Below are 14328 nucleotides of genomic sequence, written 5' to 3'. Positions count from 1 at the left end.
CAAGAAGATAAAATCTATATTTGCGGGGCTTTAAATATTTTCCCCTCATGTGTGTGTGTGTGTTTTTTTTAGGAACTCCAGTTTTCTCCCACATGCAAAAACACTTATGAAAGAAACAATCCCAATGCAGGGCCCTTCTTAAGGAAAATACTAGACTCACCGAGGCTTACCTGTACATAAAGACTGCGTAGATGGGGACAAAGGCTGTGCCACGTGTTCAAACTTGCCAAAATTGGCATGTTAAGCTCCTCATTAGGTTGTATCTACCTGTTCCATTACAGGGCTCGCACACATTCACCACAGGCCATGTCGGCCATCTCCAATGCGGCTTATTTTAACTGTATGAAACTATCAATCTTAATTTTGTTAAATTGGCTGCACCTAATATACCATTGAAAAAAATAAGCAAATACTGCATATTATTTTCAGGCATGCTGTAGTTGCATATATAACCCATAATTGAAGGTTATTTAGATCAATTTTCGCTCAACCTTAACACCGTATGAACGTAATAGATATATAAATATCCAAATAAAATCACTAAATTATTCAAATTGTTACAATAAATGTGAACGCTTTTATTTGGATGCACCTGTAATCCAGCATTTAAGGCCAAGGTTGGTGGATCACATTGAATTGTGGAACTCCCAAATTCTTGAGCTGTAAGACAGGACAGGCACTCCTCTACTTACAAACAAGTTAGGTTCCAGGTCTGTTCAGAAGTCTACTTGTTCGTAAGTCCAACTTTACTCCTGACGATTCCAAACATGTTGTACGGCATGTACATTAAACATGAGGAATGCCTTTAAAAGTTGTATAATCTCCTGTAGATGTAGATGCCACTGGTTCTTCATCTTCTGCGGATGTAAATGCCACCACCGGCATCTATTGCGAGGCGATTTAACTTACGACTCTCAGTCCGAACAGGCAACCAGACATATGGAAAGGGTTGTTCGTATCTCTGAAAGTTCGTAAGTCGAATGTTCGTAAGTAAAGGAGTCCCTGGACAGCAATGGTTCGTGAAGCCATCTGTGTGGATCTTCCAAGGTCATCCCCCACATATCCGTAAGTTCTGTCGGTATTCTAGTTATTTCTTCCAGGCAATACACGCCTTAAAAACGGAACTGGCAAAAAAACAACACTATACATGATTTTCCTGAAAAAATGTCATGGAGGCCCAGTGAGGCTTTGTTGGATGAATTTTACATCATCAAATTTATCACACCAATGTTATAACTGAAATGTTCAGCACAACCATGCAATGTATCAGAAAATATATTTCAAGATACCGATATCACCAAAATTCAACAAAATGTTCAACTGTGTGCTAAAAATACATTTAACACAAGATTTCCATATGTACAACGAATGCTTAACAAGAATCAAATCTAAACACTGTCAGACAACGAATAATCTTAAGTAAAATTTAAAGGAATCATTCAGGTTAGATTTTAACGTATGTATATGTATTCATGTTATTCTTTGGGTCTTTCGGTAAAGTCACGTGGATAGGTTCAAAGAAATAACAAAAATACCAAAACCTACGTTTCGATCGCTTGTGTTGCGATCGAAACGTCGTAGTTTTTTTTTTATTTTTACTACATGTTTTGCATAGTACTTTTTTACATTTTAATTTCAGTGACCCAGGTCACTTTGGCAAAAGATTATATCCTTGCCTCTTTCGTTGTCACCAAGTTAAATAAAACAGACTGAATCTTCAACTCATTCTGCAATTTCACCATGCGATAAATACATTCAACATCAAAGATATCACAATGGTTGAAAGGGCAGCGACAAAACACCGGTGAGGGAAATGCATATCGTAACGTGACCATGCATGACAAACAGCAAGCATTTTAAGTAGACGAGCTTTACGAATCGCTGCAATCGTTTCGCCGCGTGTAAGGGTTAACATTTAAAACTCGACTAATTGCCCAATGATCAATAGCTGACAAGCCCATGTGGCCATCACAGATTTTGTAGAATGCCCACGTCAGGAATTACCACATGTAATGAAATGACTGATCAATATTTTTGCACGTGTAAACCTGCATTCATTACTATGGTCACACCAAGCATCATAACCGCATAGAGAGAAATGGGTGTAAAAGTTTGTTTCATTATAATTACACTTCTGCTGTATGGCTACGTTATAATGTGAAAAGGCAAAGCTGAATGACACTTTACACAAAGCTTTCACAAATAACAAACTTAAAGAGAAATGTCACTTAAGGCAATACTGATTTATTAGGATGTATCTGCAGACTAATCCGCAAGTACATCAGCTTAAAAATATGCCATATATAAATAGCCAACCTCCTGAATAGAATGTTTAGATACTCATATTTTCAGACACTTTGTAATTTTATATTATCAGGTGGAACATTAATCTTATAAGAGACATTTATTTCCCCTTCTATGTCTTCATGAGATTCCACTTTGAATGTAGATAAAAGGTATCTAGAGTAGCCCTCCACATAACACCGCTAGATGGAAAACCTTCCTTTTTCAGACGCTTATCTCCACTGCCCACACGTACAATATTAATATCGTAGTATTTTTATATGGCATCATTCATGCAAATTATATTATAAAAAGCTACATAATTTCTAACACGCACAAGTTTTGCACAGGGTGCGAGAAACCAGACATGCAGGAATGTAAGCCAAATCTGGTGCCAACAATTGCCCAAGCTTTGCGGTCCTATATTGATATGTTTGGCCAACTCCATGAATTAATGTTATATATCTGGAAGTAAACCGGAGTGTTACAGGAAAGTAACACTCAATCCCTGTAAAGATGAATATTCGTTCACTTGCTGTACTGTAATCCTAAAATCTGTCTCATCCACCAAGCCTCACCTCTAAAGTGCTAGATTTCAGGTATGTGCATCCAGCACCTAGCTGGTGGGTGGACACATTCAAAACGAGACGTGCAACAAATAAAAAACAAGTCCGCTCTTGGACAATGTGAGATGACGAAGAAGCATGCCTACCTGCATCTTTTCAACAAACATCTGTTTTCAATGTCATAAGCTGGCTATAGAAAGTGTTCCTACTTCAAAGTATGTGGCATTGTGGTATGAACTAAACAGAATATATTTATAAATTATTTACTTTTAAGTTGGTACAATAATTGATCATTATCTGTAAACAATCTATTAAACTTTAATTTGAACTTAAATGCCCACAATGACCACTGAAGACCCTTTTTGGGAATGTAAAATCCTACTACTGTGGTACACATGTACATCCACATTGCCTCCAAGCACACAGGTCACGATTGAAAATGAGACAATGGTCTGTCGAGTTCTCCCTGGTCAAAACTAATAAACTTGATTCGATTTTAATGTCATCTTTTGGATATAAGGTTCGGCAATCCCCACTACAGTGCGACTACTTTTATCTGTCATGATGTGGGGGCAGTCCTAATTATGGAAACGACTAATGAATACAAAATATCATTACAATTAGCCTTGGTAGTCTATGAAAAGGCGAACGACCCATTAATTATACATTTTTAGCGAGTTCAACTGAGTCACAGACACTCTTTGGAGGCAACACATTTATTCATACCAACACAAAGGGGTAACTGCCCCTTAACCAGATAATAAGCTATGATGGTGGACCACCAGGCTAACTACACTAATTACACCGTAACTTGCTACAACGGACCGGACCACAGCTCAGGTCCAGGTCCACGTGTTGGAGACTCTGTAGGACGTAGACGAAGGTTTCTTCAGGATGAACAACAGAAGCTGGTCCCTCTCTGGGACCCGGCTGATATCCTCTGCTTCGTGGCTGGCTCCGCCCTTAGCCACGACCACCTTCTAGAATCCTCGAGCAGGATCTCAGCCCTGACATGTGACCACCCCAAGCCCCCACCTGGGGGCCCTGTGTAGACTTTACCGGTCAGGTGTCCTTCGGGGTCAACCAGTGCCATGGCCCTTAGTAACCCCATTGTCGACACTCTCACACCCTATCCTGTAGGGGTCAGCACTGCACGCAGAGCGTGGTGCCATCCAGCACTGCCAGTCAGTGCTCACCGAGCCCCTCTAGGGCCAGTACTGCACCCACACCCACGTGGTGCCCGCGATGTCGCTACATCGCACGCCGTGCCTCTCTAGGGCCGGCATTACACAGTGACATCCGCGATGTCACGACACATTGATGCAGTCATCCTAGTGTGGCCAACCCAGGCCAAAACGCAAACATATTTGTAATGTGTTAAAAAATAATTCATAAGAATGAAAGAGCTATACCGAGACTACATTAAGTAAAATAATCTCTGGGTAGGTAAAGGTGCAGTGGATGCTAAGGATCACTGGGAATTAACAGAACGCCTATAGATTTAGCCATTGTTACATAATACATGTGTACAAGGCAAAATCAAACCTTTCACAACTGGAAACGGAAATTACAGCACTAAATGTAGACAGTTGGACTGAGTGACGATAAAATATAATTCCATACATTTCAAGAGTGCAACCTTTTATACCGCACGTGAGATAAAAAAAATTCTCCAGGAATCCAACAAATAGTTGTAGGATTGAAGAGCACTTCCGATAGTTTCCTAGCTAAAATTGAGGCTGTAATACCATGACAAGCGAATAGCTCATTCATGTTTTATACCTTAATACCGAGTGCGCTGATCGTTCTCCAGTATCAGGGGATGATAAGCTCCTGAGCTAAAAAAAATATTTAGACATTCCACATGCTTTCCTTTTAATTGCCATATATTGTCCCTCTGTCTTTCAACTTGTCCAAATGTGTTGCATTCATGTCCTGTATCCTCTCACATTCTTTCAAGTAGTGCCTATCAAGCCATGTACTCTCACAATGTTACAAACAAATATTTAGGCTTAACCTTGTTTCATACATTCACCTTCTTGCACCAGCACTTCCAGATCAGACTTTCTCTGTCAAGCTAATCATTTCCATTCATTGTCAACATTTTCACTTTCCTGAAAATAACTGAAGTAGGCTTCAGAGAGAGTTGATAACATCTCTCCACGAGTCAATGGGGGTTAATGGAGTGGATGGAGATTCAAGGCAGGAATTGAGGGAAAAGTACTATGACAAACGTGCTCACCATCCCCACATTTGTTCAGTATTCATGGAGCAAGTGTAGGAGGTGATGAAGGCTATCAAGATTGGAAGGCAATAAATTATAGCGGTTAAATAGGCTGATGGCAAAATGCTGGTGGCCTTTGTGAAGAGAATCTCCAGAAGCTGGTGGAGAGTTTCAACAAGGCGGTCAAGGAACATGGAATGAGAATAAGTGTAGAAAACCGCAGCTATGAAAGATCTCAATGCATGGAAGGAGGGTTATACCACTGTAAACACAAGTTAACTGTATCAAGTGGAACACTTCTGCTACCTACAACGTATTTTGACATGGAGAAAATATTGTCATAGGGTAAACGGGTTACAGTAGAAAGTACATTACTTTTGGAGAAAAAAAGAACCCGCAGGATGTTGCAGAAGATTGTGTGTAAAGATATGCAGAGTTTTATGCAGCTGGGACACGAAACCTACAGAAGATATCAGAAGACATAAAATAGGTTTATCTTATGCAATCCAACATTCTGTAATCACACATTTTCAAGAGCACAAAAGGTTAAATATGGAAATGCCTTTGACCAAAGCACACCATTCTCATCTTCACAATGAAAATTAAACAAATATTTCAATCCACAAAAGCAGTCCTAAAAAAGTTAAAAGTCCTTTCATATTGCCAAAGCATAAAAAAGCAAAGCCAAGCCACACATGACATTTGCCCCCCCCTCCAACACCTCTAACGCCACCCACGTTCCCTTCTCAAATCGCTTCTCCTCTCAACCATTGATTCACATCGTCAGCCGCTGCTCCTGCATTCTGCCGAGTGCTGGCAGTGGGTCACACACCAGGAATTCCTACCGTTCCACCACGGCATGGACTGCAGTAGAAGTGGCGCCAATACGCTGCGTTGCGAAAGAGTTTGCACAAGGTACATTGCACATGAGCTGGATTTCCCTAAAACTAGTTCTGTTCAACAATCCAGCCATTTTTTTGTGAGCTCAAAAACATCAGCATCACGGGCACCACCTGGGCTGTGATGTCACGTCGGTTCTTAAAATAGGCCTGTCTGTTGATCTCAGCAATAGAAAATGTGCCAAGTACACACACACAATAAATTTTGTTTCGCTCATGTATTTGAAAAATATGCAAATACCATCATGATTATGAAAACTATCGAATAAAATAAGTAAGTGGTTGTCTTTACCACTGAACAGCACTTCCACAGACACTTGCTGTTTTCAGTAGTTCTGATGATGCCATCTGGGTTTAGGATTCAGCCAAACACTGATGTATGTTTCAAGAAGGGCCATTGCCTCAAATTCCATCTATTAGGGTGTTATCTCTTTAAGGGCAATGTTATTTAATGTGCCGAGCTTGTTATTTGTGCTTATGCACCATTGCCAATTCAGTTTCACCAATACAAAAACAAATTATTTGTTGGTTGGCATGTGCGTACAAAAAGACAATTACGTACATCCAGACTCTGAACTACAGTGCGTCTGCGAGTTAATTAAATTACACATTTCTATCAGTTGGCTACTGCACAAAGTGGGAACATGTGTTTAGATACAATGCACACGAGTTGATTTGAAATGTATCGCTGTGTAGAGGGCATGCATTTTGCACCAGTGAGCGCGATTGACCAAACCACCCAAAATGCGCCCATCTCATCACATCGGTGGCCAAGAAAACTTGGGCCTAGCTAGTTCTAAAATGGGTACCACCATGAGTAACTATTATTATAGGCTGAGAGACTGTGGTGGGCAGCAGAGGGCAGTATAAAGCAAATTAAATTGTTGTGCTGTACGTCTATGCTCCCTGCTTTTTATAACCCACACAAGCTATGAATTCTAGTCAAATTACCCACACGGCATGGAGAGGGGCCCTCATCCACCAGGAGATTGACATAAGGCTGTTTCATATACATGTGCGTGTACACTGACAAACGTACGAGGTCCAAAACGGTTCGTGCACATGCTCCTCGTACACATTGCAAGTGGGTTAGGTGGGTAAACCCCCCCCCCCATGCACTTTGCCCTCTGTGAACAAATACTAACATAGCGCCAGCTACTGGCCTCACACTGTCAACCTTCGGGAGGCCCTCAAAGGGTAGAAGCCCAATTTTTTCTGCCTTAAAAGCTCGGCGGCAGAAACCACGTCGCACAGACAGGGGCCTTTCCTTGGTGCGTCATACGAATGTGCACGCTATTCAGTGTTTAAAAAGAGTTGAACAGCCTTTTAAGAGGAAGACGAACCATGTTGTGCAAAATTTCATACAGAACCAGTAGCCACTGCTTCCTATAAAATATTTCAACACTTCAGCCACACAGGATGCATCATTACAGTTTGTCAGTTTTACTATGCAAGTCATATGTAAACTTTACAAATTATTGTTAGCACATAATTTCCTATATAACGCAACTCAACTTTTACAGGCAAAACTGGCACTGACCTAGGCTAGAAACAAAGAAAAATGCAATGCATTTCTTTTTTTTTTAAACAAAAAGACACGCACTCTCCTCTTGCTTTGGCACTGCAGTCCAGTTCAGCCGGATATTTCAAGCTTTAGAATTCACATGACAATGTGTGCTTCAGCACGGGCAAACTTGTAAGGACTTGCCAGGACAGGCAAGAGAACCTCACATTGGAGCATGGTTTAATGCGTCTCTTTGTATAGAACATGCTGGCTAAAATATCTGCACAGTAAAGCAAAAGTGTTAATATGGTGCCTCAATAAAAGGAGTCTGTACAATCAACCAACACTTTCCACCAATAACTCAAAATAAGGGCATACGCAATCATTATAGGAAGTGTAAAGGGTGTCTTTAGAAAGGTTTAAAGATCTCAATGTTACATTTTCTTGACTGTTCACACATTATAGAAGATAAGTTAACCTTTATTGAGAAAGTTTGTAAAAAATATTTATACATTTTGGGTGAGCATAGTTTTTATTTTGTGCTATCCCAGTTTGCCACGGCAAATGTACAGGAAACTCCCACGCAAATTTCATTTCTGGGTTTATTTTAAAGCGTACATATAACGACATGGTATGATGAAACAAGATGACATCGATCAACACAAACAGCGGAATAAGCGGCATGGTCAAGAGGCGGGCATCGCATGGGACGGCATAATTCGCAGGAGGGGTTGGAGGCATACCGGAGATTGCCTTCCTCGCTGGGTATCGGCCACGACCGGAGATTCGCTTTCTCGGTCCGAAGTCATGAGCCGCCTCTGTCCTCCCGGTGCACCGATGTACACTCCTGGGGCCCACTGAACAGGTCGTTGGCAACTGGGCGGGCAGTGCACAAAGAGTGGTCAAGGCACAGAACATCAGTTGACAGATAGGTAGACAAAACAAACTGCCAGCCAAGCCATTCGTGGTAGCGGTGACCGATTCAATATAGGACTCTCTACCAAATGGGATACAAACATTAGTTTGGCTCATAAATGTAGACTAATTTCACTTCATCATAATGAACCTAAAAACATTAATTAAAAATGTAATGCATACCAGACAATATACACAATGGCGAGTGACGATCAAATATAGATTGACTTCAACAAAGCCGTAGTTGACAAATGAGGAATTATTTGCAGCCCTATGATGCATGCGATTTTTTTTTTACATTTGACAATGGATACTCATTGTACTAAACAGCGATATAAATCAATTGTTATAAGAAAACAACATGTTGAGACACCAACTGCCATAATTCTATCAGCCTACAATCAAACATGGCATCGCACTTGCAAGCTGCCACCATTATTCTGTGTCGATGGCACGAAAGCCACAATTTTCTACCAAACCAACCACAGCGCCTGTCCGCCCACATTTGATAAATATCCCGAGCACTGATCTTACAAACAGAGAAATTAACATGCTGGGCAGCTTGTGGTCAGGAGAACTCTTTGTGAGGAGTGGCTAATTTGATAGCAGCCTCTAAAAATTCTTAGCTTGCAGCTCACCATCATGTGTATAATGCTAGATAGCCAGCCAGGATAATGAATACAAATGAATGCTGCGCTAATGATTTGAATAGTGAATGCTGAACTGGAAACATAGCATCTATTGTACGCTTTAATCATGAGCTTGCACAAGCACAAAACAGCCAGCCATGGAAATAACATGTCTGGACACATTACACTCAATGCGATATACGGTGTGGAACCTGGAATTAATAAAGCCGATTATCTAATATATAGAAGAGTCAAGGATTTTACGATACAACCATTACAATAGAGCACCTCGTGATTTGTTTATGTATAATTGGATTATTAACTCACTGTTATTTGTCAAATTTGTGTACAATTAACAACGCACTGCATATATGCATGAGCTTGTATATACTTTACTGTATGTAAAAGCGTGTGAATATAATTACGGACAAATACTGGCTTGTCACTTGGGCCTTAAAACTTCCTTCCAGCAACAATTTATAGTCACAAAAAAAGTGCTCGATTTGCACGTGTGATTTCTTCACATTAGAGCCGCGATAATAATCTTCATCTAATATTTATTGGCAAATCCTTTACAACACTCACACGTTTCAACATGCCAGCACTCGGCACTAATATATTTCAGTGCTGACTGATAGAATCCTGCAGGACTAGAGTTTAGTGTGTTGCTTGTTCAAACACACCATCAGGAGATTTATCAAAGCCACAAAGCAGTCAAATCCAATTCATCCACGATGAACCTTTTTGTGATGAAAGATTCAATACATTTAAATAAATTCATTTTCTAAAATAAATCAACAGCGGAGATGCATACACTTGATTTGCAAGGGGACATTCAAACAAATTAAACCGTGGCCCACTGCGGGTAACTGTTGATGTCACAATGAAAACTAGCTTAGACCAACGTATGGATATCATGCCTTCTCTTTTCTCCAAAGATGAAATATTTGTTTATTACTGCCCCTACAGTGCAATGGAAGTTTGAACCTACAAACAATAGCCTCGGCCACAAATGCGCTACCACCAAACTGTACAGCAATTTACACCTCAGCATCATGCCATCATCATGGGAGTTTAACAGTCGCAAGAGCTCATCATAATTTGTTTAAGTTTCATAACATTGTTAGTAGCTTGACGAATTTTCAGATTAGCGTAAGCAATTTCACAGCACAACAGCTCCGTTTTCATACGTTTACTCCAGTAACCGTTTCAAATCGGGTTTAAAGATTTATCCAGAACTGACCTGCTATTGTGTGAGAATGTGAGCGCATGTTACGCGATGGCCCCCAAAAAGTATTGGTGCGGAGCAACACATTTGATAATTTACGATTCAGTGATAAGATTTTGGTAGAATTTGGTAGGACAGCCGATGACCAAATTGCCCAGAATGTACCTGATTTTACGTCAGAAGCTAAGAAGGCTTGAGGCTGGATAGTGCTTGGATGTGCTGCCACCACACAACAGGTGCTTTAGGTTACTACTGCCAGGGCTACGTTGTCAATTGCAGAAAATACATTGCTGTACTGCACTATGCTCTCAACAGCTATGCTCCCCATATTTACCAACCAGCACTGACTATCGTGGTCAAGTATGGTCAAATAACCCTAAAACTCACAGGGTATGAGGAGGCCTTCATCCAGTAGTGAATCGCTCGTGGCTGGTGATGGTTATTTGGTAAACTATTAACTCGATGTGTTTTCAATTTTGAAAAAACTACAACAAGTCAGCTTTAAAATTGGATACAGTTGTGCCTAGTGGTGATGTTACCTGAAAATGGTAAAAATTGGTACATTTAGTAAACCAGTCACAACTCTACAGGGTAAATTAAATAACACAAGATGTGCATGACGCACAAGAAGCTACAATGTTGGACGACAAGTTATTTTATATGTACAGCTACATGGACGAATGTGGACCATATGTAATGCAAGAAACATTGAGCACATTAAGAGTGCTAACGTGCAAATCCAGCTTTTTTTGTGTCTCGGCCTACTGAATCCACACTGCACACATGTCATTGTGCGCGTGTGTGTGTGTGTGAAGTTTGAACAGGTGTCATTTCCTCACATTAAAGATGGACCAGACATCTTGTGAATAGGGAACACATCCAGGTGTATGTTTGCATGCAATAAAGTCGACTGTATTGATCATACCATGAGCCTCTGCTGGTTAATGTATACCCATCTCATGTATATTCAGCCTCGAAAAAGAAGTTCCATTTATGCCTTGAGAGATACGCAATCTTGTTTGATCAACACTAAACAAGGTCATTGGGAGCATTGTATTAATTCTGGAAGCAAAGTAGTAACACCTGGGTTTTTTTTATTTAAGAGTTCCATGGAAGTGTAATTTGACATTACAATAAAATAACAAAGCAAATCAGCCAGACGATCAGTACGTCTTGACACAATTTCTAGACTTGACACAATGACCTCAATCACTCTGCAGCAATCATACTTTTTCTTAAATAGTCGAGCACATATCAGCTCAATTTATACCGAGGACAATTTGCTCCTCCCAGAGATTAAAAAAACAACTCAAAGATTACTTACCAGGTGGTAATGGTGAAAAAATATCTCTAACAAAACGTTATATCTGAAGGTGTGTACTTGAAACATGTTGCTTATTCCCATCATTCAGCCTTCAGAAGGCATTAAAATATCACCGAATATTTTGAGGCAACAGCAGATTGCTTGAAAACATTGATATGCCTCACACTTCACAACACATTAACGTTGAGAAAAAGACAATTTTCTAACGTTACGTGAATTTGCAATCTCGTATGCAAAGCTGCAAAACAAAACCGTTATAATCCATCTGTCTCATAACAAGTTGCGTATGCACTTTAAATGCTATGCACGAGTATATTTTTAAGCTTGTTTTCGTCAGTGATCATAAAATGTTTACATAATATAACCCTGACAATAAAAGGAGCTAATGGATGTTACACGATAGACAGCGCTATCGCTTCGCATACGAACACCCTTGGTTAATGTTCACTGCCACATGTTTTTATTTAACATAATTATAAGCGAAAGGCAATAACCCAGTAAATTCCTACTTAATTTAGCTTTAACGCTGCATTATAATGTAGCGCTCCTATTCACTACCACTATAGTATACTGGAAGATCTGTTTGTAGACCTTTATAGCATTTAAGTGACGTCAGATTCAAATGTTAATTATACATCTGGGCACATAAAATACAATTAGTTTTTTAAAAAATCCCAGGGCTGTCTGCCCCAAGGCTCTTAAACACTGCATATCAGAGAGTACTCTACTATACATAAAAACAGCCACCCCAATGGTTTTCTTCAAATATGTTGAGCTTAATAATTCCCTTTCAATCACAATGTAAAGCATTTTACTTGAGTTGCGGCGACAGTGTGTTTACACACTTTGCCATTGCTCTGACTCATCGCAATACTACTACATTACCCAAAAGTCATTATCATAGTAATGACATAAGCTAATGCATGCGAATTATCCACACGCTCAACATAAATGACAACTTCACTTACATGAGCACGCGTCAACGCGAAATAATATTTTCTTCATTTAAACCCATTTCATAAATCACAACGAGGGTTTTGTTAACACAACCACACCGCACGGTTTCTTTTTATATGCACAATATATAAGCACCAGCGTCTAAACAAATAGCATTTAACCGCTCGAGTATAATGCACGTGAACATATGGTTAATCTGAAGGGTCCCACTTGTGCACCTCGGAGGCAAATGCATCATCGGTGACCACGGCTGTAAAACCAACGAGTTAGTTAATGATGATGAAGACAAATACATCGCTACTATTTTGTAGATACAACGACTAGGGCTGCGCCCTCGATATCCGCGACACGAGTTTGGAGCGCTCCGTTAAATCGCTGCGATTACGTCAACGCATTTAAGTATTCAACATATTCCAGTGACGCCGCCAGATAGCCATAATGAGAAGTTATTGTTTTCTTATTAGCATTGCTTTAAACTCAGTTTGCGATATCCCCAGGACACGCAGCATCGTGTTCGCATATACAAGACACGTGATATTAATAGGTTGTTTGAATAGTTTTAATTTTAAAAACCACCTCAACACGATCCTGTTCAGAGGCAATCTCGTCGTTTACAGTACGTATTTATAAATCATTGCAGACTTAAAAACTTGGATGGAGGGTGACGTGGTCGCTACCACAATGCGATACGAACCAATGCACACGAGTTTGATTCCCGTCCGCGGCTAACGTCAAAAGCCAATTACATCTCAACGAGCATGCCCACGCGTTGCTTTAACAAGCACACAAAGACCAGCGAGGTATGGTATGTCAACCCTTTCTCACCTCCCTTTACCCCATGACCAACGCACCAACATTATCAATTAAAAACCGTGACAAAGACCGCGCCGAAAACCACCCCGGGCTGGCTTCGTCTTCTCCCCGCGTCACGCGACTCCAAGTTCGGCGAGAGAATCTATCCGAGGCTGGCCCCTCACTCTGACTCCGCAAACAGGCTAGGCCGCTCTGCACAAGCCCCAAAAATAACATTTAAAAAACCACACAAAACCTCGTCGCAAAATGTAACTACGGAACAAAACACCATCTGCAGCCTCGTAGTTTGAACCACAAGCCATTACAATCGAAACGTTAAAATATTATCCTTAAAAACACGCCAAGGCGACCGACGCCATGGCGGCAGACCAAGCGACTCACCTTTTAAACGGTGGGCGACGTCTCCTCCGTTGTTTCTCTTCGCTCTCTCCTTTCTTTTTTTTAGCGCTCACCGTAAAACAACAACAAAAAATAAGAAATATATAACGTTTCAACGATGGTAATGTTATTATAATTTTTTATATTCCGCATGCGAAAACGGCGGTACGGTTAACACACTTCGTAGCCGCGCGTAAAGGCAAATGAAAAACCTCTCCACCACCACCGCCGTTTCGGGTGGGGAGGTTGTTGTTTTTCTCTCCTCTCTCGCTCGCTCGCTCTCTTTACACTTTGCGCCGACGAGAGTCGCGCCGGGCTGCCCCACTCTGTTTATCTCCGAGAGTCGCGCCGCGACGTGGGGGGTGGGGCCGCCGGAGGGGTGGGCGTGGTTATTGAGAATCATGGGGGCGGGCCTCGATTATTATTACTTTATTAATATTCTTAGGTTTTTTTTCGGTAAAGTCACGCAGGTAAAAAATCTAAATTAATAAAAGTAAAATAAAAATACAGCTATCGTGCTGTGACGGTTCCACCTGAAGACGGAAGCTTATTCACTTTAAGATGTTTTTTTGTTCATGTTTTTGTTTTTTGTTTGTTGCGGTTGCACC

General features: G+C 40.7%; 1 protein-coding gene across 4 annotated transcripts in view; it reads right to left on the bottom strand.

Annotated features, from left to right (window-relative positions):
* LOC144943456 (la-related protein 4-like) overlaps positions 1-14061 on the bottom strand; it is a 58069-nt gene extending 44008 nt beyond the window's left edge. For all 4 annotated transcript variants that reach the window (XM_078870888.1, XM_078870891.1, XM_078870890.1 and 1 more), the window contains exons 1-2: positions 13724-14061; positions 8220-8352 (exon numbers count right to left, since the gene is read on the bottom strand). In XM_078870888.1, coding sequence (XP_078727014.1) covers positions 8220-8285 — 66 coding nt within the window. In that variant the 5' untranslated portion in view covers positions 8286-8352; positions 13724-14061. The remainder of the gene's footprint in view (positions 1-8219; positions 8353-13723) is intronic.
* Positions 14062-14328: the final 267 nt, after the last annotated feature.

This window comes from Lampetra fluviatilis, chromosome 31 (assembly GCF_964198595.1).
Source record: "Lampetra fluviatilis chromosome 31, kcLamFluv1.1, whole genome shotgun sequence".
NCBI classification, from domain to species: Eukaryota; Metazoa; Chordata; class Hyperoartia; order Petromyzontiformes; family Petromyzontidae; genus Lampetra; species Lampetra fluviatilis.
Note: the sequence above shows the minus strand (reverse complement) of the source record. Positions and strands in the feature narration are given on the sequence as shown.